Source organism: Neophocaena asiaeorientalis, unplaced genomic scaffold (genome assembly GCF_003031525.2).
Source record: "Neophocaena asiaeorientalis asiaeorientalis breed wild unplaced genomic scaffold, Neophocaena_asiaeorientalis_V1.1 scaffold2, whole genome shotgun sequence".
Lineage (NCBI taxonomy): Eukaryota > Metazoa > Chordata > Mammalia > Artiodactyla > Phocoenidae > Neophocaena > Neophocaena asiaeorientalis.
In genome coordinates, this window is record NW_020172182.1 from 1 (window position 1) to 24,693 (window position 24,693).

The 24,693-nt window shown below is 36.2% G+C and overlaps 1 protein-coding gene across 4 annotated transcripts in view; it reads right to left on the reverse strand.

The window, feature by feature from the left end:
- Positions 1-65: 65 nt before the first annotated feature.
- The window catches only part of RNF111 (ring finger protein 111), a 68,697-nt gene continuing 44,069 nt past the window's right edge, over positions 66-24,693 (reverse strand). For 3 of the 4 annotated variants that reach the window (XM_024761406.1, XM_024761389.1, XM_024761412.1), the window contains 6 exons: positions 21,903-22,029; positions 18,678-18,841; positions 15,954-16,148; positions 7,812-8,131; positions 4,304-4,565; positions 66-602 (listed from right to left, as the gene is read on the reverse strand). In XM_024761406.1, the coding sequence (XP_024617174.1) occupies positions 235-602; positions 4,304-4,565; positions 7,812-8,131; positions 15,954-16,148; positions 18,678-18,841; positions 21,903-22,029 (1,436 nt within the window). In that variant the 3' untranslated portion in view covers positions 66-234. The remainder of the gene's footprint in view (positions 603-4,303; positions 4,566-7,811; positions 8,132-15,953; positions 16,149-18,677; positions 18,842-21,902; positions 22,030-24,693) is intronic. The other variant, XM_024761397.1, reaches the window with a different exon arrangement.

Consider the following 24,693-nt stretch of genomic DNA (forward strand, 5'->3'; position numbering starts at 1 on the left):
ACTCTCAACCACTGCGCCACCAGGGAAGCCCCTGATATAGATTTTTTTTTGTCAGCACCTACAACTCAGGATGAGACGGAGGAACATTCTGGTTAGTAAAGAATTAATTTCCCAGTGAACTGAGGATTAAGTTACATCACTATTAATTGAGGATAGCTACATCACTTCTAAAGACTTTACAGGTTTAAAGACCAATGGAAATAGAAGGCGAAAGAATAAAGTGTGATTATTTTTTTAAAAACATAAAACATACGTTGGATGCTGCATCATTCTCCTTCTTTGAACTTCCATCCTCTGCATCACTTCATGAGGATGCAGTCTCTGTGCCGTAGGTGCTGTGGCTGGAATATGGTGTGAAATTGGCTGGTGTGTGGGAGGAAGATGCTGAGGGACTGGTGCAGCAGTACTGGCTAAATGCGTTGGAGGTGGAGGTGCCACGGGGTGAGATGTTGCATGAGAAGATATCTGAGAATGGAAAGCATGTACAGGATGAGGAATAACATAATCCACTTGAGGTGGAGGCTGAGTCTGAGGAGGAGGGTTTCCGTGAGAGTGGGGGCAGGCAGAGGTTTGATGATGAAGTGGTCTTGTCAAAGAAGCATCTGTAAGAAAAGCACAGGCACCATACAGTTGAGCATATATTGGCATAATACATTCCTATTATATTTTAGAGACATATTAGCACACATTTAATTTTTATGAATACTTTATCAATGCTTGAGTCTGCTTAGTCCTGTTTGGCATCTTGCTTTCTTCTTTATCATAGGTATCTTCTCACGTCAATATATATAGCTTTACTTCATTCACAGCTTCACAGCATTCCACTATAGGAATGCACCAAAATTTATTGAAGAAATCGCCACTGATAAAAACTGGAAGTAATCCAAAGCTGCAATAAACATCTGTATGATTCCCCTTGTGCTCTTTCATACATGCATGTACACACGTGTGTACATGCATGTGCACATGCGCGCGCGCACACACACACACACACACACACACACACACACACTGCTCAGAGAGAGTTACAGAAACATAAATAAAGTTACAGAAGCATAAATTCCTATAAGCAGTTCTGAGTCTGAGAGAATAATTTAAATTCAGATACTGATTGACAAAACATCCTTCCCAAAGTTTACATAATTAATTACCATCAGCAGTACATGAGAGCTCCTGTCTAATTACACTATCACTAAATTTTTTAAATGCTAACCAGAAAAAAACTATGTATTTATTTACCACTTACATTTCTTCCCAGAATTATCTATTCATATTCTTAGCCTATTATTCACCTTTTTCTTGTTGATTTATAAGTATTCCTTGTATACATGCAAGCTTTGTCATAAAAAGGTAGTATAAACATTTTTCCAAATTGTCTCCTGTCAATTTTACTCTGTCATACTCAAGTATTTTGCTTTTGTATAATCAAATGTATAAATTATATACTTATAAATACATAAATCTTGTTTTCCTTTGTCATTTACTGGTTATAGAGCACTAGAAAGAGGAAAGCAATTTGCGAGTCCTAGGCACAACTGCAAACATATACTTTCATTAGTGCACTTCTCCTCCTGCCCCATGCCACTTTTCCAGTGCTACATTAAGAAGAAGGGGGTATATTTGCCAGGAACTTGCCATGGAAATCAGCCTTTATAAAGATGGTTTCGCCCATTTCTTCATCCTGAATCTTTATGTTGCAAAGTGACTGTTGAAAGGTCCCTCAGAGGAATACGTATCTCTCTTACTCTAAGGGATATGCATCTGTTTGAGGTCTAAAAATAAGTTTGTCTCCTCTTTGGATTTTAGCTCTAATTTCATTTTATTTGTAAGACTTTTCTTGGTAGCCTGGTATGGAGCTACAGCTATTCTCTAGTTTCATTACAGAAAGACTGCCTTCAATTTTTAATTGCTTTGATTCATGCATCAGTGGTGAAAGTTAGGTAACTATGGACTCATTCAGCCATACTTCAAAGGAAACCTTGCTAGTATGTATTGTTATTTAAAGGAAATAGTAACTAAATATTCACAATATTTAAAGGAAACTTTCACTAAGCTCAAGGTAAGTTGTGACATATTTTTAAACTGACTTTCTAAAAGTTATATTTTCAAATCAATGCTTTACGCTAAGAAGTCACAAAGCTCAGTACTCCTTGGTCATCAAAAAGCAAGTCACTAAGTTTTATCATTGTTAACTATCCTTCCTCAAATTTAGAGCATTTTTCCCAGTTTCATGTCAAGGTTTTCTACTTCTATAATCATTATACAAGAAAGAATATTCACAAATATAACAAAATTTTTAAGTCTTGTTTTGGAATGAATCAGTTTATTTAACTCTTCATTAATCATTTTATTTTTTTCAACCTTACTGACGTATAATTAACAAATACAACAATATATTCAAAGTGTATAATATGATAATTTGACACATGTATACCACATGAAATGATTACCACAATCAGTTTCGTTAACATATCCATCACCTCACATAGTTGCCAGTTTTTATGTGTGGTGAAAAGTTCAGCCATCATTATAATACACTGTTTATCTAAATAAAACTGTATAAAGGTGACATATTCTGCCTTCCCACAGACCATTTCCCTTCTTCTCTATTTTATGTGTTCTTGCCAGTAAAAACAAACAAACAAAAAAAACGTTCTTGATCTTGCTTTAAAGTTCAGCATGTCACTTTAACCCAGCAATCTCACTCCCAGGAAGTTACCCTACAGATAGACTAAAAAACTACAAACAATTTAAATGTCCATCAACAGAGGACTAATTTAATATACAATGGAATATTATGAGGGTATTAAAAAAATGAGCTAGATTTTTATATTCTAATATGAAAAAAATCTAAGATGTATTGTTGAATTTTACAAAAACCAAAAATGAAAAAGCAAGAGGCAAATACTATGTCTGATATAATCCCATTTTTTTAAAAGAGGAGAGATATGTCATAATAACGTGTGGAGAAAGAAAATTTCCAAAAGGTTTTATAATAAACTATAAACAGTTGGTACCTCTGAGGTATATTAGCATTAGTGGGAAGAAAGGAGAAGGGCTTTTAACTTCTCATTTTATATCATTCTGCAGTTTGAATTTCTTAGGATGTACACCAGTTACTTTTACGATAAAAGTAAAACAAGTTTAAGTCTAAAACACTTTTTTATTAGGACATAAAAGATGAATGGATACACTTATAAATTGCTTCAGTATATTATTTTTAAAGGGGAGGGGGAGAAAACCAAACATTTTGAGTTCTCAATAAAAGATAATCAATTAAAGATGAATATCGACAAGTATTACAGAACAGCCTGTATATCATACCAGTGTTCACACACAGAATTTGCCCACTGGTCAATGCTTTGCAAAAACTAACTCGTTTCAAAACCTTTTTTCTACCTTATACTTTGAAGTTGCATTCTTGAAAAGTGATATATCACCAGATTTCATTGTACAAATTCTGGGTTGACTCCAGCTATGCCTGCAGGACCCAGATTTTAAAAATTATAGGACTGGAAGAAGAGATCTAAGAAGATATATAACTGAAAATTATCCCTTGTATGTAATCAAAACAAAAGCAAATTTCCTTGCCAACTTTCTGGTTTACCCCTGGCATGAATTTTCAGTGTTTCTTTTAAATCAAAGTACTTAATAAGCTTCCATCTGATTATTAACCTATGATTTAACAGAGCAATAAATATATGTTACACAGCCTAAGGGTATTTCTCATTTCTTATGGTATCTCATAGATTTCAATTTCTTTAGAAAAGCCATGTCTGATTCTATTTTAATTGTTTGCATCAAATGAGTACAGAAACCTTTCTGCAATTGGCAAAGCTTTCTGTCAAGGAATTTTCTCTTGTGCCTCAGTTAAGCTTCAGAATTATTAATCAAAGTTTACTTTCCTATGTGTAGAAATGACTACTAAACTTTCAAATTTCCTTTTACTCCTAAAGGATAAATCTAATTCCTTAAAATTTCCTTTTATAGGAATCTAAGGTGCCATTCAATGTACAAGTTCATAGATATTAATTAAAATGTAAATGTTAGTATGTCAAACAGACAAAATATACTTATTATTTTCCCAGACCTTTTACAACAACATCTGCCCTTTTTGCCTTAGAAGACTGTTTTGGGTATGTGAGGTAAAGGGAGAATGAAATAGGAAAAATACACTCCACTCGTAGGCCAAGGAGGTACTAAAAATTTATAAACTAGTATTACTGAAAGGTTATTTCATGAGGAGAGGACGATGCTTCATCTATGTGCCTCTAAGCTCTTTGCCTGTTAAATTCATACTTACAAGGAGGCGGCATGTAATGTCGGCAAGATGACAGCGAGGCTTGTGGAGGGGGCTGGGGCTGGGGCTGTGCAACCACGCTGGATCCGTAACCATCTACTGATAATGGCTGGCTCGGGGCGGCAGCAGCAGCAGCCTGGTGGCCAAAGATTGCAGCTCGGGAAGAGGAAACAGGACAGCAGGGGTCAAAGGCAGACGCTCCATGAAAACCACCACTTCCATGACTTCTGATACCACTGCTGCTCAGGTCTACTGGCAATGCCTGCTGTATAAAGAGGAACTATGTTTTATCTTTCTAAAATTTGGTCAAAACATTGTTTCATGTTATATTATAAAAGTACTCCTAATGCAATCTAGATAAATAGAATCTATTAATTTAAAACTGGTAAAAATTTTGAGTGTGAAGACCTGAGCACCAAGAAGATACTGTGTGCATCTTGGACTGTAAAAATTATCGTGCTTATACACTTAAAATCTATAATCAATTTTAAATAATCAAGCATGAGATCATGCTGTAAGATGAACAAAAGTTAATTAATATATTATTTTAAGATCTGTTTCTCTTCCATTATCTAGATTTTAAGAGAGAAAGAAACTTTTAAATCATACTTCCATATCCTCCTTTACCCCAAAATTCTGATTGGTAATTTAGGACTCCTTTACAAAACATATAATCATACCACTGAAAACATTTAAGGCTCCAGGTAAAAATTTGTTCTGTTTTTAAACTGTACACAGCAAGCATTCAACTGAAACTCTTAATAGTGCAAACATTATCCAAGTTAACAAAGGGCCTAAGATTACTCAAGCTAAACCATTAGCTAGCTTTTCCTCATAACTTTTTTCACTTAAAAAAAAAAAAGATTAAACCACGATTACTTTTATTAGGAATATAATTTTAGGGAAGGCCCATTTACCAAGTTGGAAAATCAAAGAGTCTAGATTCCATCTCTACTCAAAAGTAATTAAGTTTTTTCCCCTGAGCACTTTGAAAAGTGCTTAGTAAAACACTTTACCTTCTACTCTAGAGCAGATTACAGAAACAGAATTGCTTCTTTATATTCTTAAGTATTTTAAATACAAGTCTTTGCTTAGTGTTCAGTTACAGCTGTAATTTTTAAAATATGATTTAAGAAACTAAAGATGTTATATATGGAATCACATGCAGGAATTGTTCAATACTGAAAGCTGAGGGGCTAGAGGTGAGGAAAGCTAGGGTAATGCATTTATTAGAGGCCCAGGTCACCCAGTCCAGTGAGGAACCATAGTGGTCTTTGTACTTTTTAAAAATTTATTTTATTTTATTATTATTATTTTTTTAGAGACAGTTGTCTTTGTACTTTCAATGGCCTCCCAGCTCAAAGGATAACAGAAACATGAGAAACTCTGGATACTAAAAGGGAAGGAGGAGGATGGTACAGGAGAAGCTGTAGGAAGGTGAAAAGAAAGAGCTACTTTCCTCTTCTATATTATGTGTCTACAATCAATTAAGTAAATGTCTGGGCTCTTTCTTTTAAGTTGGCAAATACAATATATGCTCCCAATTTGAATAAATAAAGTTTAAGAGTAATATTTTAAGACTGTGAATTATTACTTATGGTTCAAATCCTTTCCGTATTTTCCTATTTAGGCTAAAATTTGGCAAATGGACTGGAATATCAACATACTATGAAGGTGAGCAAATTTCCTATCTTCTTCTCCAGTCAGTGATTAAGAACACTCCCAGAGAGTGAGTTAAGTAGGGTGAAGGTCCTCCTAGAAGGAACCGAGGGTAAAGTTAAAAGTAGAGAATAAAAAGAAAAGGGGAAAAATCAACACAGAGAACCCTCTTCCTCACAATTCCAACAGTTCATTCAATTATTATTATAGAAGGAAAAGGGAGGGTAAGCAAAATGGCACAGAAATGGCAAATATTACTTTACACAGCTCATAAGTAGTGCATAGCACTAATTAAACTATTCTCTCAAAAGAGAAAGCTACATCAAAAGGAGTAGTACAGAGTCAAGTGATTACTGCAACTCCTCTCGTCAAGCCTAATCCTCCCCAATCTTTCTCTGCCTATCTACACAGTCTGACACTCAATCATAAGACATCCACACAATTACAAATCCTCAGATCAGTCTCCCTCTCCTCAACCTCCTGCTGTGTCCACACAGGTCTCAAACCGAGACTATACGAGGCTAGCTCATGAGCATGGGGCTAATTTCAGAGTCCTACAAATAGCTACATCAATCTCAAAGCGTTCATATTTCCAAAACCTCATTCTTTGTTTACCTTCATGCCCATTATAACCACTGAATGCCTGATCCTGCTGATTCTTCTCAAGCTTTGTGTACAGTCCAAATACCTCTACTTAGATATAGCTGAGTAGGTTACATCTGTATTTTACACAAAAGAGATTCTTCCTCTAATTAACTCACTCAGGTTGCTTCCTCATTCCCAAGAGGTAGAACAGGTCTAGACAATCCATAGATGTTAATACTTAGAACTGTTATCAGAACCAAAACATCATCTAAAATCTCTTTAATAATATTTCCTACTAAACCCTTTCAAATTTCCTTTTGGTATCAGCAGCTAGTGTTTTCTTCTTAAGGGAACACCCCCACTTTCTTAATTACTTTTAATTTGTCAGAACCAGAAGAGATAACCAGCAAAAATTTAAAAGATGAAGCAAGTACTTTAGGAAAGGTCAGAGGGTACAGTAAAGCAGCTGCTCTGAATTTCTTTTTGACTTTTTTCTAGCACATTTTTTAGCACGTGTCACTTACAGTTTTAAATTACATGTTTTGATTTTTAAAGTATGCACCACCAAGGTTTACATCACGATTATACACAGAGACAATGGAGCAAAAGTTAAAATAGCACATAACACCTCACTTTATTTACTCCATGTGGTCACCAATATTAATTTAATATTATTTGACATATCAAGCACTCACTAATAACATCAACTAATTTACTTAATTAGCAAAAAATTTCTTATAATTTTTGTTGACATTTCAATTTCCCACAAACTAAAAACCTCATCTGCTCCTGAGAAACTATGTCACAGGTCTGCATCTGAGACTGCTGTTTATTTCTAGATGAGTGGAGATTATAGGGAGGCTCCAGAATAGGAGGCAGGGTAGAGGAGGAAAAAATTGGGAGAATTCCCGAATTTCTCATGAATTAGGTTGACACTGCAGTTTCAACACTTTGTTTGAAATAAAATCCCAAAGGTTTAGATCCACCTACATTTAACTAAAAACACCTAAAAACATTCCAGAATAAAAATTAGTATCACGTCCAATTTTCTACATCCCTGGCCCCCTCAATTGGTTGCAATAATTTACATGAGAAAATCTTAAATACTTAATTTAAAAAAATCACACATCATTAAATTAGGCCACTCTTGCAGGGGCAACAAGAATGACTTATTTAGCATATAAACTTTATCATTAGGGTTTGTTTTTTTCTCCTGAAGGAACCACAATTTTAAAAACTCAAGATGAACTCATCAAATTCCACATACCTGGTCATGGTAGCTGGTACCAGAACTACTATTTGCTCCACAAGGTGCCTGTACTTGTGGAGGTCTTTCCACAGGGCAAGTAGGATCACCAAAGGAGGGAGACACTGGGACAGCTGGGTGGGGAGTATGATGGTGGTGGTGATGATGCTGAAAATGGTGGCCATGCTGCTGAAAGCAACTTGCGTGTGGATGTCCTAACGCATGGTGACTCTGAGACGACCCTCCACATGGCGAGTGCTGGGGACAGCAGGAAGGTAACCTTGGCATTGCAGGAGGGCCAGTTTCCGTTATAGCACTAGGTGCAGTTCTCCTTGAGTCATCTTGAAACGAAAAAATGCATAGAACCAAATGATCAAATATCACTGTGTAAAAGAAAGTGTATACTTCATATATGTGTATAAATGTGTATAAATAAGTAATTAAGAAGTGATTACTGAATTCAAATATCTGTAAATAATAATGTGATATAGTCACATTCTTAACACGCATATCCTGTAATTTCAGGCAGTGATCTTCACTGGGATTTTCAGGCAAGCTTTAGGAGGCTTATATTTACCATGATGTTGAAATATGGCAATAGATCACCTTTTCCTAGGTCATTATAAATTATTAGGTTTTTTTTGTTTGTTTGTTTTTGCGGTCCGCGGGCCTCTCACTGTTGTGGCCTCTCCCGTTGCGGAGCACAGGCTCTGGACGTGCAGGCTCAGCGGCCATGGCTCACGGGCCCAGCCGCTCCGCAGCATGTGGGATCTTTCCGGACCGGGGCACGAACCCATGTCCCCTGCATCGGCAGGCAGACTCTCAACCACTGCGCCACCAGGGAAGCCTTAAATTGTATTTTAAAAACTCTAAAATAACATGGGAGTCTTTCCATTATATGCAACAAAGCTAAGGTTCTCCTGAGCTCCATGAGCCTCCAATACTATAAATCATTCCTATATAATGAAGACTACTATGTACTTCTTAAAATCTTATCCTCTTAAGACATAACTACACGGGCTTCCCTGGTGGGACAGTGGTTGAGAATCTGTCTGCCAATGCAGGGGACACGGGTTTGAGCCCTGGTCCGGGAAGATCCCACATGCCACGGAGCAACTAAGCCCGTGAGCCACAACTAAGCCCGTGAGCCACAACTACTGAGCCTGCGCTCTAGAGCCCGCAAGCCACAACTACTGAGCCCGCATGCCACAACTACTGAAGCCCGTGCGCTTAGAGCCCATGCTCCACGACAAGAGAAGCCACCGCACTGAGAAGCCCGTGCACCGCAACCAAGAGTAGCCCCCGCTCGCTGCAACTAGAGAAAGCCCACGCGCAGCAATGAAGACCCAACGCAGCCAAAAATAAATAAATAAATTTATTTAAAAAAAAAAAAAGACATAACCACCCAACTCAGAGCATATCTGGCTAAGTCTCACTAACTTCCAATGTCTTTTCCGTTCCTCTGGTCTCTAAACTCAGACCCAATAGAACATAAGAAATAAGACTCTACTATGTTGAAAATTAAAGGTCTCTTATAATGATCTAGTGACTCAAGGTGGAACAGTGGGAAAAAACATGGAGTCAGATGGGCCTGAGTTCTAATCCTGAGCCTGTCTAATCTGGAGCAATGTGACCTTAGGAAAGTTATTTAACCTCTTTCTCACCTATTAAATGTAGCAATAATTGCCTTGCATGGCTGTTGTTAGAAAAGATAATAATCTTCTAGGTATGAAATATCTGAGTCCTGATTATGCTCTGTCACATGCCCAGAGTTATTTTGAAGGTATGTTCTTCCATGCCAAAAGAACAGCAGAAAGTGTCCCCAGAAGGTTTATCCTAGTGTTTCAAACTCCTCTAAAAAAAAGCACCCTTTCCTCAAACTACATGTTATGTGGAAATTAGATAAAACAGATAAAAATGGAGATAAATTTTTTTACTTAAAAATAAAAATTAGAAGAGTGGAAAACCCAAATCCCTGTCCTTCCCTTCCCCCACCCCCACGTGACTCATGAGGCATCTCTTCAGAATCCTTAGGATTCTGAAGTACCACTGTTCTAGCCTTTTTTTCTAGAGTAACCAATACCAGGGATACCCTGCTCCTATTTGGCTCACAGTACACAGCTATTCTCTTCTGGGCCAATGTACCAAAATTAGGAATCTTCTGGTTCTTTACAAATAATACAAAAATCCAATCGAAACTGGCTTAAACAATAAAGGGAATTTATAGACTCACATAAATGAATCTGGATAGGGATGCTTCAGGCTCTGACTGATGGGTCTGACTGCAGTACACCTCCCTGTAATTCTCCTGGGTCTGCCCTCCCATACATGTCCTATCCTGCTTTTGCTGATTCTCTTCTGGGCAAAGTCTGTGATCTAAACCCTGTTAGGCAGTATCTCTATTCTAAATCTATGTATATTGGTTCCCCCCACCCCAAGTTCCTACTCTGGCCTACTTGGGCTAATTTCCTGAACCCTTTTGTAAAGGTTCTTAACCTCAGAACTAGAATTCAGGAGTCTGTAAACTTGGATGGAAAAAAATTACAAATTCTTACTAATCTCTAACAGCCTCCTGGAATTAGTACTACCTTGTTATCATCAGTTGAGAGGTTAAATATTACAAATAATTTGTATCAAAAAAACAATGAAAGTCAACAAGCTGTTCACTTTTAAAACACAAGTGACAGCAGATTCAAAGTCAGTTCTATAATTAAATCACTTTCATTCATTTGCATTCCAAATTTCTTGAATAACCTGGACAGAGTCACAACTGGCATACCTGGAACTGACCATGATCAACAGCCTATCTTCACTATGCTGAATCAAACATTAAGTAGCTATTTCCCAAAGGCTGTAAGATTTACAACAATATCATTATTATAGGAACTTTACTTCCTACAACATTTTCAGGGTTGTATCTCAGCCCCCACGTCAAAGTGTTACACAAGTAAATGTCATTTATTGTGTGTTACTTCAGAAAAGAAAATCGAAAACCTTTGGGACACTAAATCCATTCAGTGGATGGACTAAATGACCTTGATGATTCCTGCCAAGTATGACACGTTAATTTTACAAACCCAATTATTTGAGGATTATGTGTAACTCTAAGACTCAGGAGATGAGTCTGTAACCAGAGCAAGAGATCTAGGGACTGCTAGGGCCATGACTGAAGTAACAGATATGACACTTAACCTGTTTGGAAACGATCTGCCCTCTTGGTCTTCAATTATTTTACATACAAAACTCAGAGTGAGTGAAGAGGAAGCACAATGACTTTCATATCCTTAAGGCTGAACACATATTTAAGGGGTTATATAATTAACAGTATGGCCCCTAAAAGAGGACTGACCTTATAGCTCTACTTCTTATGGTACAGTTTTGGCTTCCAATTAAATTAATATCTATTTTCCTACAGTCCAGAAGCTCTTTGTTGCTCAAACAAGGTAGCAATCCAAAGTAAAGACAACTGAATCTCCTCTTGTTCAAGAGTTACTGACCAAAGAAAATTGCCACAGAGTAGAGGTGAAATACAAAGACATCTGATTGAGTAAATAAAACACTGCCTTTTTTATTAAAATTAGGCCGCTGAGTGGCCACTAAAAATAGATAATCGAAAATCTACACCAGAAGAATTAACTCCACAGCCCAGTGACACCAAGCTGGTTAAAATACTTTTATTGTAATTCTAGGAGGATTACTGAGATGTACTCATGCATTTATTCATTTATTTGGCAAGTCTTATACATAATAATGACATGGTTAAGGATCTACAAAGATACTGAAAAATGAAAGTCCTGGCCTTTAAAATAACGAATGGATATTGTCTGCCTTTGTTGATTTATCTCTAGAAACTAGAAACATGCCTGCACAATGTAGGTGGTTCAATAAGCACTTGCTAAATGTAAGCTAACCTCACAGGGAAAAGAGGCATGCCTGCATGGCTGCAGCTTAGTGCTGAAAAAGAGAAAGACTTGATCTTTGGTCCTCAAGGAGCTCATCATCAAGTACGGAGAAAATTTAAAACAGAAATCAACCAGTATTATAACAGAAGCACTAGGTTCTAGGTACAGTATAGAGCAACACTGCCCCCCAGGGAATATCTGGCAACACCTGGGGATACTTTTGGTGTCACAGCTGGAGGGGAAGTAGTGCTACTGGTTATTAGTAGGGAGAAGTCAAGAATGCTGCTATGGCTATGGGGGACACCGTGGGGGGGAAGGGGGGGGGGATGAATTGGGAAATTGGGATTGACATATATACACTACTACGTATAAAATAGATAACTAATGAGAACCTACTGTACAGCACAGGGAATTCTACTCAATGCTCTGTGGTGACCTAAATGGGAAGGAAATCCAAGAAAGAGGGGATATATGTATACATATAGCTGGTTCACTTTGCTGTACAGCGGAAACTAACACAACATTAAAGCATCTATACTCTAATAAAGATTAATTAAAAATATAATAATAATGCTGCTAATATCCTACAATGCACAGGACAAGCCCCCCCCACACACACACAAGAACTGTCCAGCCCAAAGACAATAGTGCCAAGGTTGAGAAATCCTGGCATAAAGGAAGATTACAAGATCCAAGTCAGACTTTGTAGGTTTGAATTCTTGCTCCACTATCATAGAACCTTAGACAAGTTACTTTACCTGTAAAATGAAAAGAATAATAGAATCTGCCTCATAGGTTATTACAGAAATCAGAGTTAATATAAATAAATTATTGACCAATACTATGAGTTCAACAGATGTTAGCTATTATTATCCCCTACAATTGTTAGCTCTGTTTATGTTGTGTTCCTGGTGTCTAGAACAGTGCCTGATACATAGTATGCAATCAATAAATACTTGCTGAATAAATGAATATATAAGATAGCATATATGCATAAAGCTAAGAACATTGAGAAGTCAGACAGATGATAAGCTGATTGGGGCATGTTGAGTTTGAGGTGACTGCAGAATGGTCCAGAGGAGAGGCGGTTGGATATGAAAGTTTAAAACAAGGAGAGTGTTCTGGAAGCACAATATGGTGAGTCATCGGCATACTGGTGGTAGGTGAAAACACCTACAGTTATGAGATGGACGAGTGAAAGAAGGGATGAAAATAGAGTCCTGGAAGAAAATAAGATGAGAAGAAAATTACTGCCAGATTTTTAAACATCATGTTTGTTCTGAAAGGAGTCAGAGTTAAAGTTAAATGAAGGAGTTTAAGGTGAAGAAGATCCACTTAGGTATACACAGACTTAACACAAATGTACACGTGCGTGTACGAAGGGGATGGAACCAACAAAGATGCTGAAGACACAGGGAAGATAACTGATAAAGCAAGGTCAAGGACACAAGAAAGGACAGGAGGTGGAGCATAGATAAAGAGACTGGAAACTGTAAGAAGGAGTTAAGAGACCAGGAGTTAGGAGATATGGATAGGTATAAATACACAAAAGTTTTTATTAAAGGGGCTGGAAGTTACAAGTATTCATGCTTGAGAACCTTCATTTATTTTTTCTTATTCCCCCTACCCCCGGAAATGAGAGTCTTAAGAAGAATAAGAGGGCTTCCCTGGTGGCACAGTGGTTGAGAGTCCGCCTGCCGATGCAGGGGACGCGGGTTCGTGTCCCGGTCCGGGAAGATCCCACATGCCGTGGAGCGGCTGGGCCCGTGAGCCATGGCCGCTAGGCCTGCGCGTCCGGAGCCTGTGCTCCGCAACGGGAGAGGTCACATCAGTGAGAGGCTCACATACCGCAAAAAAAAAAAAAAAAGAAGAATAAGAGAATTTTGGAATAGACACTGAGGGGAAGGAAAGGGAACCGATTGTGATTTATCACACTATGACAACTTATTACCAAAAGCCCAAGATTAGATACCATAAATTCATAAGGCATCAATCTGCATGGTTCTGTGATTTTTACCAGTCCCATTTAGGAACCTGGATAAGAGAGAAGCTACATGGCTCAAGTGATTCAAGGTTGGAAATATACAAGAAGGTGCAAAGTAACGACAGGATGTGAAGAAAACAGGTGAATGATGTTCTACAGTCTTGGAAGGAAATATAGCCAGCAGAATTGAACGCCCCTAATGTAATCTGAATATCTGTATGTGCTTCTATCAGATTCATATAGAGGAACAATCTGGCCTGGAACAAGGTTCTCCTAGTCTAGAGAAATACAACATGAGCAAGTCTATCCCAAGGGTGGTCATTAAAAGATAGAGTAATATCATGAGAAGGCCATTCAGGCAGTGAAGTTACTACCTAATAGATTAAATGTGAATCCTAACTAAACGAGCGTGTTAAAAAATAAGTACATAAATAAAAGCTTTGAGACTGTCTTGAAATAAAGTTAGGACTGTTTCACATAACATCTAGATAAGCATAGGGTACATAAAGCTACCAGGAAAGACAGTGCACTCAATAAACGAAATAAAAAGCCCGTTTCACTTCTGCCTACATTTTTTTTTTTCAAAGACACCCCTGAGAAATCTCCTTGTTTCCTCAAGCTTTGCCTCAAGTTTCCAGGGAAGGGAGACCTAAACCAGACACAAGCAGTTTTCCAATCTGCTCAAGGTAAGTTACAGGGATATTATAAGAATTAAATGTATTATTAAAAGCCAAAAAAAGATAGAAAATATATGGTGGTTTCGTTATTAATGGTGATATTATTGGTGATATAGTCAACCTACAAGCTATAGGGTCTATGATGTCTCCGTTACTAAACAGCAAGTTCCTATCTCTGTGCCATCATTCAAGAGCGAAAAAAGACTACTTTAAGACCCAGTTAATCTGAGATAAGAGTTAAAACTATAAAACTCTTAAAAGAAAACAGAGGAGTAAATCTTTGAGACCTTTGGTTAGGCAATGGTTTCTTAGATGTGACACCAAAAGAATAAACAACAACACAAAATATTGGGAAAATGACATCATCAAACTTTTTTAAACTCCCATTCCTATTTTCAATTCTTTTGGATACGGATCTAGGAGTGGACTTGTGGGTCATATGCTGCTAACTCTATGTTTCACTTTTTGAGGAACTGTCAAAGTGTTTTCTACAGTGGCTGCACCATTTTACATTCCCACCAGATATTAATAAAAGTTCCAGGGGCTTCCCTGGTGGCTCAGCGGTTAAGAATTCACCGGCCAGTGCGGGGGACATGGGTTTGAGCCCTGGTCCAGAAAGAGCCCACATGCTGCAGAGCAAATGAGCCCGTGCACCACAACTACTGAGCCTGCGCTCTAGAGCCCGCAAGCCACAACTACTGAGCCCACGTGCCACAACTACTGAAGCCCGCGCACCTAGAGCCCGTGCTCTGCAATGAGAGAAGCTACCGCACTGAGAAGTCCGTGCACAGCAACGAAGAATAGCCCCTGCTTGCCACAACTAGAGAAAGCCCGCCTGCAGCAATGAAGACCCAACGCAGCCAAAAATAAATAAAATAAAATAAACAAATTTATAAAAAGAAAAATAAATAAAGGTTCCAATTTCTCTATATCCTTGTTAACCCTGCTTATCTTCTGATTTCCTGTTCTTTGTTTTTGTTTTGTTTAATTATAGATATCCTGGTGAGAGTAAAGTGGAATTTCATTCTGGTTTTGATTTGCTTTTCCCTAATAACTAATAACGTTTTCATGTGCTTCTTGGTCATTTGTACAAATGACCTTCTTCTTTGGAAAAATGCCTATGTAAATTCTTTGCCCATTTTAAAACTGGGCTGCTTTTCTTTTTATTGTTGAGTTGTGCAAGTTCTTTATATATTCTGGATACTAGACCCTTATCCAATATATGATTTTTAAATATTTTTCTCCCATTCTGTAGGCTATCTTTTCACTTTCTTATAATTTCCTTTGATGTACAAAAATTTTAAATTTGATGAAGTCCTGTTTATCTATGTTTTTCTTTTGTTGCTTGTATTTTTGGTGTCAGCTATTCAATTCTCCCCCATCTCTTTCAGTTGAGCTATAATACTCCAGTAACATAGCACACAGACTCAAATATGAAGTCATAGCCTAATTCTAATAGAGACCACTTTGTTCACATATGATGCTTATTCTAAGAATACACTCTTGCTAACACAGCTAAAATCTTAAAAACAACAATCCTTTTTCTAACAAAGAGTCCCCTCCCCGCTCTTCTTTTTTTTCTTTTTCTTTTTTTACATACCTCCTGTAGAAGTACCACTCATACTATTGCTTGCAAGCATAGGTGAAGTCTCTGACACTGTGGAGGGTTGGCTACTAGTGACAGCTGAAGCAGTATCAGAGGGCTGCTCAGAGGTAGATGGATTTGAATTGTTAATGGAAGCGCTTGTGGTTTGTGATTCCATTCTAGTGGAAGTGGTTGGTACTACAGTAGGTTCTACAATATAGAAAATGTTTATTTAGCATTTCAAAACAAATTAGGTAATGGGTTATATTTTAATAAAAGCTAACATTTTTATGATAGTTATTAAAACAAAATATGAACCCTCTAGTAAGTACAATATACAGTTAAAAAAAAGTTTTCTTAAAGTTAAACTGCAACATTAGAATGACATGTTATTGCATTTTTAAAAACCCAACACATATATGTATATTCCAATAATTCAAAGGACTAACATAGTTTCTTTGGGTAATGACCATGTAAGTTTTCTGATCACAAAGAAAAGAGGCAAAGTAAAACTCCCTCTGCTATGTCCATACACATTGTCACAGGCTGTTAGAACAGTATACAAATTGTACTTTCTCTGGTTACATTATGGATTCTAGAGTCACACAGCTTGGACAGCAATTCTGATTTCATCACTGACAGTATGATCTAGGATAAATTACTTAACCACTCTCTATTTCCCCACCTGTAGAACTAGGAAAGTACAGAATTTTCTTCATAGAACTGTTGTTAGGATAAACAGAGATCACACATATAAAGCACTTTATATGATGCTTTACAAGCAGTAGTCATTCAATAAACATTAGCTATGATTTTTAATAACCATTTTAATTTCTTTCTTACATGTCTTTTTGTATGTTTTTCCCCCCAATTTTTTGCCAATATTAATATTCATCAGTGCTTTCTAATAAAAATTAAAGTTTTTATAGTAGAAATTAAAAGAAATTTCAGGCAGACCTTAACTTATGAATGAGTTATACTTTAGACCCTAATTGTTAAATGATTGTTTAAAAATTAAGAATAATGGGAATAAATCTGTGCAAAGCATAGTCACAATAATTAGACCTGAATTATCACTCTTTAAATGTGATATACAAAGAGAGGACAACTATTCTATACAATGAAGTGAGGTCCGCTGATTCCTGAAACACAAATAGTACCTGTTAGTCTATATGGGACCCTGTACTTCAGATGCTTAAAGAAATATATTTGCCTAAACGTAAAAGGGGGAGGGAGGAACCTCTGTTGATTTGCAAATAGTTTATTTATCTCAGTTTCTCAGTCTTATTGGTATTGACAGTGGCTGAATAATTCTTTGTTGGAGGTGGGAGGGGGGTCGGGGTGGACTGTCCTTTGCACTGTAGGATGTTTAGCAGCAACCCCAGCCTCTACCCATTAGATGTTAATAGCACTCTCCCCCAACTGTGAGAACCAAAAGTGTCTGTAGATATTGCCAAATGTCTCTAGGGGCACAAAATGGCCAGTAGGTAAGAACCACTGGTCTAACTGATAAACTTAAGTTTTGAATTTATTTTTAATAAGATAGAAGCCTTCCACTAAAAGAAACCAGTAGGGAGAAGGGGGCATCTGCTGATCACTGGAATACTTTTAACCTAAATGTAAAAGTATCCTGTTTGAACTAAATTCTAGTGGGTTAAAAGGCTACTCTGTCACCTTTTGTTACTTTACTGGATGGCAGGTGTCACATGGGACAACACACAAAAAGTTTCCAAAAGAGCCATCAATATTTAATTGAGTAATCTTTAATTAATCCCTATTGTATTAACCACTGCCTTACAGATAATTTATGGTGCTTCAAAATAAAAACCGAGACATTGTTAAATGAAATGTAGACAATGGGAATAAATTAGCCCTTAATAAACATCTTAATCCCAAAGTACTGCTACTCTGAAAGTTATAATCATCCAAACTGCAAACAGCCGATATGAGAGCTGATTGCACAAGGCCCCTAACTCTTCCTACCTAGCGAATGTATCTTTTCCAATTTATAGCTAACTGCCAAAATTAACAAATTCATATATGGCTTACTGTCTCCTTAAGGAAATTATGATTGACCATTTCCTTCTAAGATGTAACTATTACTATCTGAAGACAATTGTCAATATGAGGGAAAATTCACATATGTATTCATATATTCATACTTGCTACCACTTTCCCTAACCTCTGTTTTCCAACTCTAGCTTTATTTCCTCAGTTACTTGGGTGCAGCTGTAAGCCAAAACAAAACACTAAAGCTGAGCAGCACATAAGGTAACCATATTATTATACTGAAGGATAACACAACTTTTAAAAGCAAATCGAACATTTCAAATAACCAGTATTAACCATTTAAACTCAGTTATATTGCTTTCCTGTTCTGTATTTTTAAAGTGCTGTTTCTATTTTTCATAGCAAAGTTAAAGTATGATAACAATATTATAAATGAAAGTATCAATAACACATAAGTCTGAGGATAGATCAAACCACCTCTTGTAAAAATAATTTTTTTCTAAGAAAATAACTACCAAGCAATGAAGTAATAATCAGAGAGAATTTTTAGACACAACTTACAAACTGAGGTTATTATATTAATTGAAAAATAACATTAGGATACCTGGCAACTTCCCTGTAATTTAATATATATTACCATTAAGCAGCAATAGAAGTTTCTAGCATATTAAGATACTTCATTTTAGCAAATCTTCTTCATAATTCTACACTGCTAGTACTCCAACTTACCATCTTCATCAACAGTAAGGTCCACAACTTCTGCTGCATTCTGCCTCAAGGGCTGTATAACAGTAGAAATCCTACTGCGGTTCCGTGGCTCCTGTGGCCGACTTGTATGCGAACTTGAACCTTGGCTCCAGTGAGATCTATTGTGTCCAAGGGTTGAACGAGACCTTAAATAACAAAATTTTTAGTTACCTAAGAAATCATAAGCCTTTCTTACAAACTAAGTTGTGAAATTCTTCATTCAAGAATTCTCCAGAGGAGCTTCCCTGGTGGTGCAGTGGTTAAGAATCTGCCTGCCAATGCGGGGGACAAGGGTTCAAGCCCTGGTCTGGGAAGATCCCACATGCCAAAGAGCAACTAAGCCCGTGCACCACAATTACTGAGCCTCGGCTCTAGAGCCCGCGAGCCACAACTACTGAAGCCCACGCACCACAACTACTGAAGCCCACAACAAGAGAAGCCACCGCAATGAGAAGCCTGCGCACTGCAATGAAGAGTAGCCCCCGCTCACCACAACTAGAGAAAGCCCGTGTACAGCAACGAAGACCCAACGCAGCCAAAAATAAATAAATAAAATAAATTAAAAAAAAAAAAAGAATTCTCAGAGAAATAATCATAATAGAATTTAAAATTCTGACTAGCATAATGTCTAGCACTCAATAAACATCTGCTGAATTAAATGTTCAACAAATGTTCACCAATCAACTGACCTCAGAAAATGAAAATTGATATGTTAGACCAATCACTGGTGTAAAATATAGGATTCTGTTTCAAGAATGCTGCTCCCTTTTCAATGTTTACTTTGAATATTCACCTGGGTTATAATCAATTATTTACATTTTATGTTAATACCTAAAATTATTCACCACAGGTTTAGTAACAAAAATATCAACACCCTAAACATTTAACGTTCACATGATCTTCTATGTTTAGTTTAGATTGGATCTGCAAAGCATGGCTTTGGGAGTCCCAACCCAAGCTAAGTTTCTGGGACTGTCTAAAAGAGATTCAAAGCACCAGAGAGAGTTCTTGCCATCAGGAGAGGTACGGATAGTTGTAGCTAGTTTACTATAAGAAACATCATCGTTTGAGCTGCTTTAGGCTTTAAAGGCATATAATCACAAACCCTCAACACCGAATGCTTTTATCATCTTTTAATTATGTGTATTGTACTAAATTACTTACAGCATATATTTTATTTTAAAAAATTCTTAAAGGATTCACTGTAATGATCTGGACTAAGGGTACAGAGGGATAGTATGTAGAATATGCAGTCCTCAGGCTTCAAGGAGAAAAAGATAAATATGTTTTAGAAAGATGGGGCTTACAAAGTTGGTCTTTTCTCCTGCCCAAACTGAATGTAAAACTGCCTATAAGCTTATTGTCACTATGTATGGAAAAAGTGAGCCAGATCCACTAACATGCAGTCATCGTATAAGGTTGACCACTCAGAAGAGAACTCCAAAGTTCAAACTGAGCTGACAATGGCCTCAGCAATTACACAGCCTAAAAGTTTAGAAAGAAGTTCAAATTCTAAAAATAAGTTTTCAAGTAACAGGAGTACAGAGGTTAAATCCTGAGACAGAGTTTTAAAAAAAGACCGTGTGTTCCAGCAAGAATTGTATAGATTAAGGCATGAAGGTAAACAAATATTTCAAGCTGAAATGGTTTTAGATAAGAATGATCACCATTTAAAATTCTTGAGAAACCAAGCCTTTGATGAGAGACTGAGTAGTCTATTATTTCTTAGACGCTGTTAACAGCTGCAGAAACTTCCACGTCCACTATGCAGCACTTCTGTGAAAACTTCACAGGATGTCCTAACTCCAAATATAATGCTGAGTAAAGTACCAGCAAAAAACTTGATGTATGAGGAACAGTTTCACAGAGGCCTTAGTCGCCCCTATAATTAGTGGCAACTGTCAAATCTTGACACAAAGGGATCTGAAACACAGATACATTCTCTCTTGAACAGGAAGGGCCAAGAGCCAGCTAAAGTGACAAAGTTAATATTCTAGGTAACCATAAGGAAAATAAATACGGCTAATGAGCACTGTGTGTCTTTTCCAAGAGCACTGTCTATCACTATGTAAACGCATCTGCTTGAACATTTAAGCGTCTACATGAAAAGAAAGCTCTCCAGTTCCACGAAAAAACAGGTCCTTAGTTTCAACAATTGTTATAGCTCATAAAAACTGAGTCAGCGTTGTACCAACCACTATGGACAGTCACAGAATAACTGTGGCACGTACTGTGGAGTATCAATTTTCCTCGGAGTCTGGGAAAATCATTTAAAACTTAAACAGGGATATATTATAGAGTGCTCTCTTCCATGCCATTAGAAGTAGTACTCCAATGGGAAAGTGGCAAGTAAAGAAGCACATTCTAGGTATGATTGTAACATGCTTCCAAAATAAGAATGCTTTTTTCTTAAATCAATAACAAATTAAAATACAATAAGCAAATGCATTTCTAAATTCATTCCAACACAAAAATTAAGATTCATCCACAGTTTGGTGTATCAGACGAAAGAGAGGAGTACTTCACTGCTTCCTTTACCAGTATTTGTAATCATCTAAAGCACAAAATGAATTGTGTTAGGGTCTCCCTCTCGTTTTTTTTTTCCGTCAAAGTGATTCTCAAAAGGGCAATGTCATTTCCAGTTATTTATCAAAACAAATGAGGATATATCATTCATTTTTTACTACAGGGCTTATATAAAATTACTGAGTGAAGGACAAAAAAATCCAAAAACTATGTTTTATACTAAGTTGTCCTACCAAAATAGCATAAACATCACTGGTATTAATGAGATACCAATATCATTCCCAATACTTATGTACTATTCACATCTAAATTTCAGAGGAGTTTGTGAACTTTCTGAATCATAAAACAAATTCAATTTTATAAAACACCAAGTAAAACTGATGTTTATCTAGAGCAATGACTCAACACTCAGTGTATACTTGGGGTGCTTAAAAAAGTACTGATTCCTAAGATTCTGGTTCAGCTGGTCTGGGCTATGATCCAGGCAATAATATATATTTTATCATCTTCCCAGATGAATCTAATACAGTCTGGTTTGACAACCACTAATCTGGTTGGTATACACACACTAAAACTAGGTAAAGAAAAAAAAAGTAAAAAAATGCAAATATCTGCAGCACAAATGGGTCTAAACATTTACATCTAAAACTTCAAATATACAACCAGGAATTAAAATCTTACCGATAGCTTTCCCCAACTGTTACTATCTCCACTTCACTGTCAGTTGAGGTAACATTAATTTCTTCATTGGCAGTGATCTGGGGAGTGGAGGAAGCTTCTATCACCACAACATCTTCATCAATATTTCCTGGAAACAAAAAGAAAAAACATTTAAAGGGCATATGGGATAAACAACAAGGTCCTACTATACAGCACAAGGAACTATATTCAGTATCCTATGATAAACCACAATGGAAGAGAATACTAAAAAAAAAAAAAAAAAGGATGTGTATATATATATATATGTATAACTGAATCACTTTGTATATATATGTTTAACTGAATACAAAAAAAGAATGTATATATATATATATAAAACTGAATCACTTTGCAGAAATTAACACAACGTTGTAAATCAACTATACTTCAATTAAAAAAATAAAGAGCATATGCCTGTCAGCTAACTTAAAGACAAAATTTTTATTTTGACTTTGAAGACTGAAATTCATTACAAAAGTAAAATTCATCTGTCAAATCAAAGTTTTTAAAACGAGAGCTCACTATGCAAAGTGAAAACAGTACTTACTCTCTTAATTTGCACATTTGTTTCCTCTTATGATTTTTGTTTGTTCCTTACAAACTTTTAGTAGTTTCCATAAGAATTTGTATAATCTTATATAAAGATATTAATACTGTAATATCTAAAAGTACTGATTTAAGATCTTATGTAAGATATTCACATTCTATAAGATATCAACCCTTTAATATCTGAAATGAAGACACCACACTCTGTGTAAGTGTTCTTCAAGGTTTTTAAATTTATGTAATATGGTATTCTTTTAAGAAAAACACAGTAGCTTTTCAGTTTTGTGCTACAAAATCTGTAATTTTTTTGTACGTGTTCTTTTCTAAAGTATTCCAAGTTCAGAAAGTGCTCACTCATCTAGAAGTTGGTACATTACTATATTTGGTGCAATGTGTTTCCTTAATATTTACTTCACCTAGAACTAATTTTTACTTATGGCATTAGATAAGATTATAAATAGAATCTGGCCCTGCTCAGTGAAATAACCCAGTCACAAAATAACACTGTATGATTTCACTTATGTGAGGCATCTAAAGTAGTCAAATTCCTAGGGAAAGTGGAATGGTGGTTACCAGACCTGTGAGGCGGAAGGAAAAGGGAGTTGTTTAATCGGTATGGACTTTCAGATTGCAAGAAGAAAAAGTTCTGGAGATCTGTTTCACAACAACGTGAATATTCTTAAAACTACTGAACTGCATACTTTAAAATGGTCAAGTAAACAACAACAAAAAAGAAAAGTTATGTTCCATTTCTTCTCTTGCTATATTTTCCACAAATCTAGGGCTAAAATGTCTTTTTTTAAAACATTCTTCTCTCTTCATTACTATCACCTGTCAATGTAAAGATCAGACAACAGTTTACAAGTAATATCTTGTGATGAGAATTTTCCCATAATAAGAATATTGAGAGCTTAAAATTTCACCCACTTTAAGTGTACATTTCACTGATTGTAGTGTGTTTATGGAGCATAGACATCACCTCAATCCAGTTTTAGAACATTTCCAACACCCTAAGAAGATCCCACATGCCCTATTTCAGTCAATCATTGTACCTCTAACCCCATCCCTACATCCCTACAACAACTAACATGCTTTCTGTCATTATGGATTGATCTGTATTTTCAAGAGCTCAATATAAATGGAGTAATACATTACATATCCTTTCATATCTGGCTTATTTCACTGAGTGTACTTATTTTGCGATTTATTCATGTTGTGTGTATCAATAGTTCATTCTTTTTTACTGCTGGGCAGTATCCTATCATATGAATACATCACAGTTTGTTGTTCATCCATTCTTCTGTTGATGGATATCTGAATTTTTCTCACTTTTGGCTATTACAAATAAATACACGTACTTCAGGCATACATGTACTTTCATTTTTCTTGGGTAAATACTTAGGAATGTAATTTCTAAATACTATGGTAAATTTATGTTTAGCATTTTAATGAAGTGCCAAATTGTTTTCCTAAGTGACTGTTCAGTTTTACATTCCCACCAGGAAAATGGGGCTCCATTTTCTCTACATCTTCGCCACTAATTGTTACCATCTCTTTTTTACTATAGCTGTTCTACTGCATGTATAGTAGTATATACAGTAGTATATATTCTTTTCATTTTCTTAATGGTGTCTTATGAAACATACAAGTCTTTCATTTTGATGAAGCCCAAATCAGCTATTTCTTTAATGGATCATGTTTTTGGTGACCTTTTAAAGAAATCTCTGCATAACCAAAGGTGACTAAGAATTTGTATGTTCTTCTAGAAGTTATATAATTTAGCTCTTACATTTAAGTCTGTGATCCATTTTGTTAATTTCTGTGTCTGACATGATATAAAAGGTCTAAATTCACCTTTTTAGCATGTAGATCCATAACTGTCCCAACACTATTTGTTGAAAAAACTGGAATAATTCTATTTTGATACTTAGTAGATTCAGGTTTTTCTAATTATTCTTCAGGATTATAAAATCAAGGGGAGAGAAAAATTCTTGAGATTTGGACTGGATTGGCATTAAGCATCACTAACAAAGCCCTGATATCTCTATAATATACACACTTTCATCCAAGAACATATCTGTCCAATATCATATTTATAAACCTGTAGAAAAAGTGAGGGTTTGGTTTGATTATAATTGTAACTCTCTATAAAGCTACATAATTTTCTTCAAAGAAGCTAAATATACTCCTATTGAGATTATTCTTACACTCTTTATTCTCTTTGCTG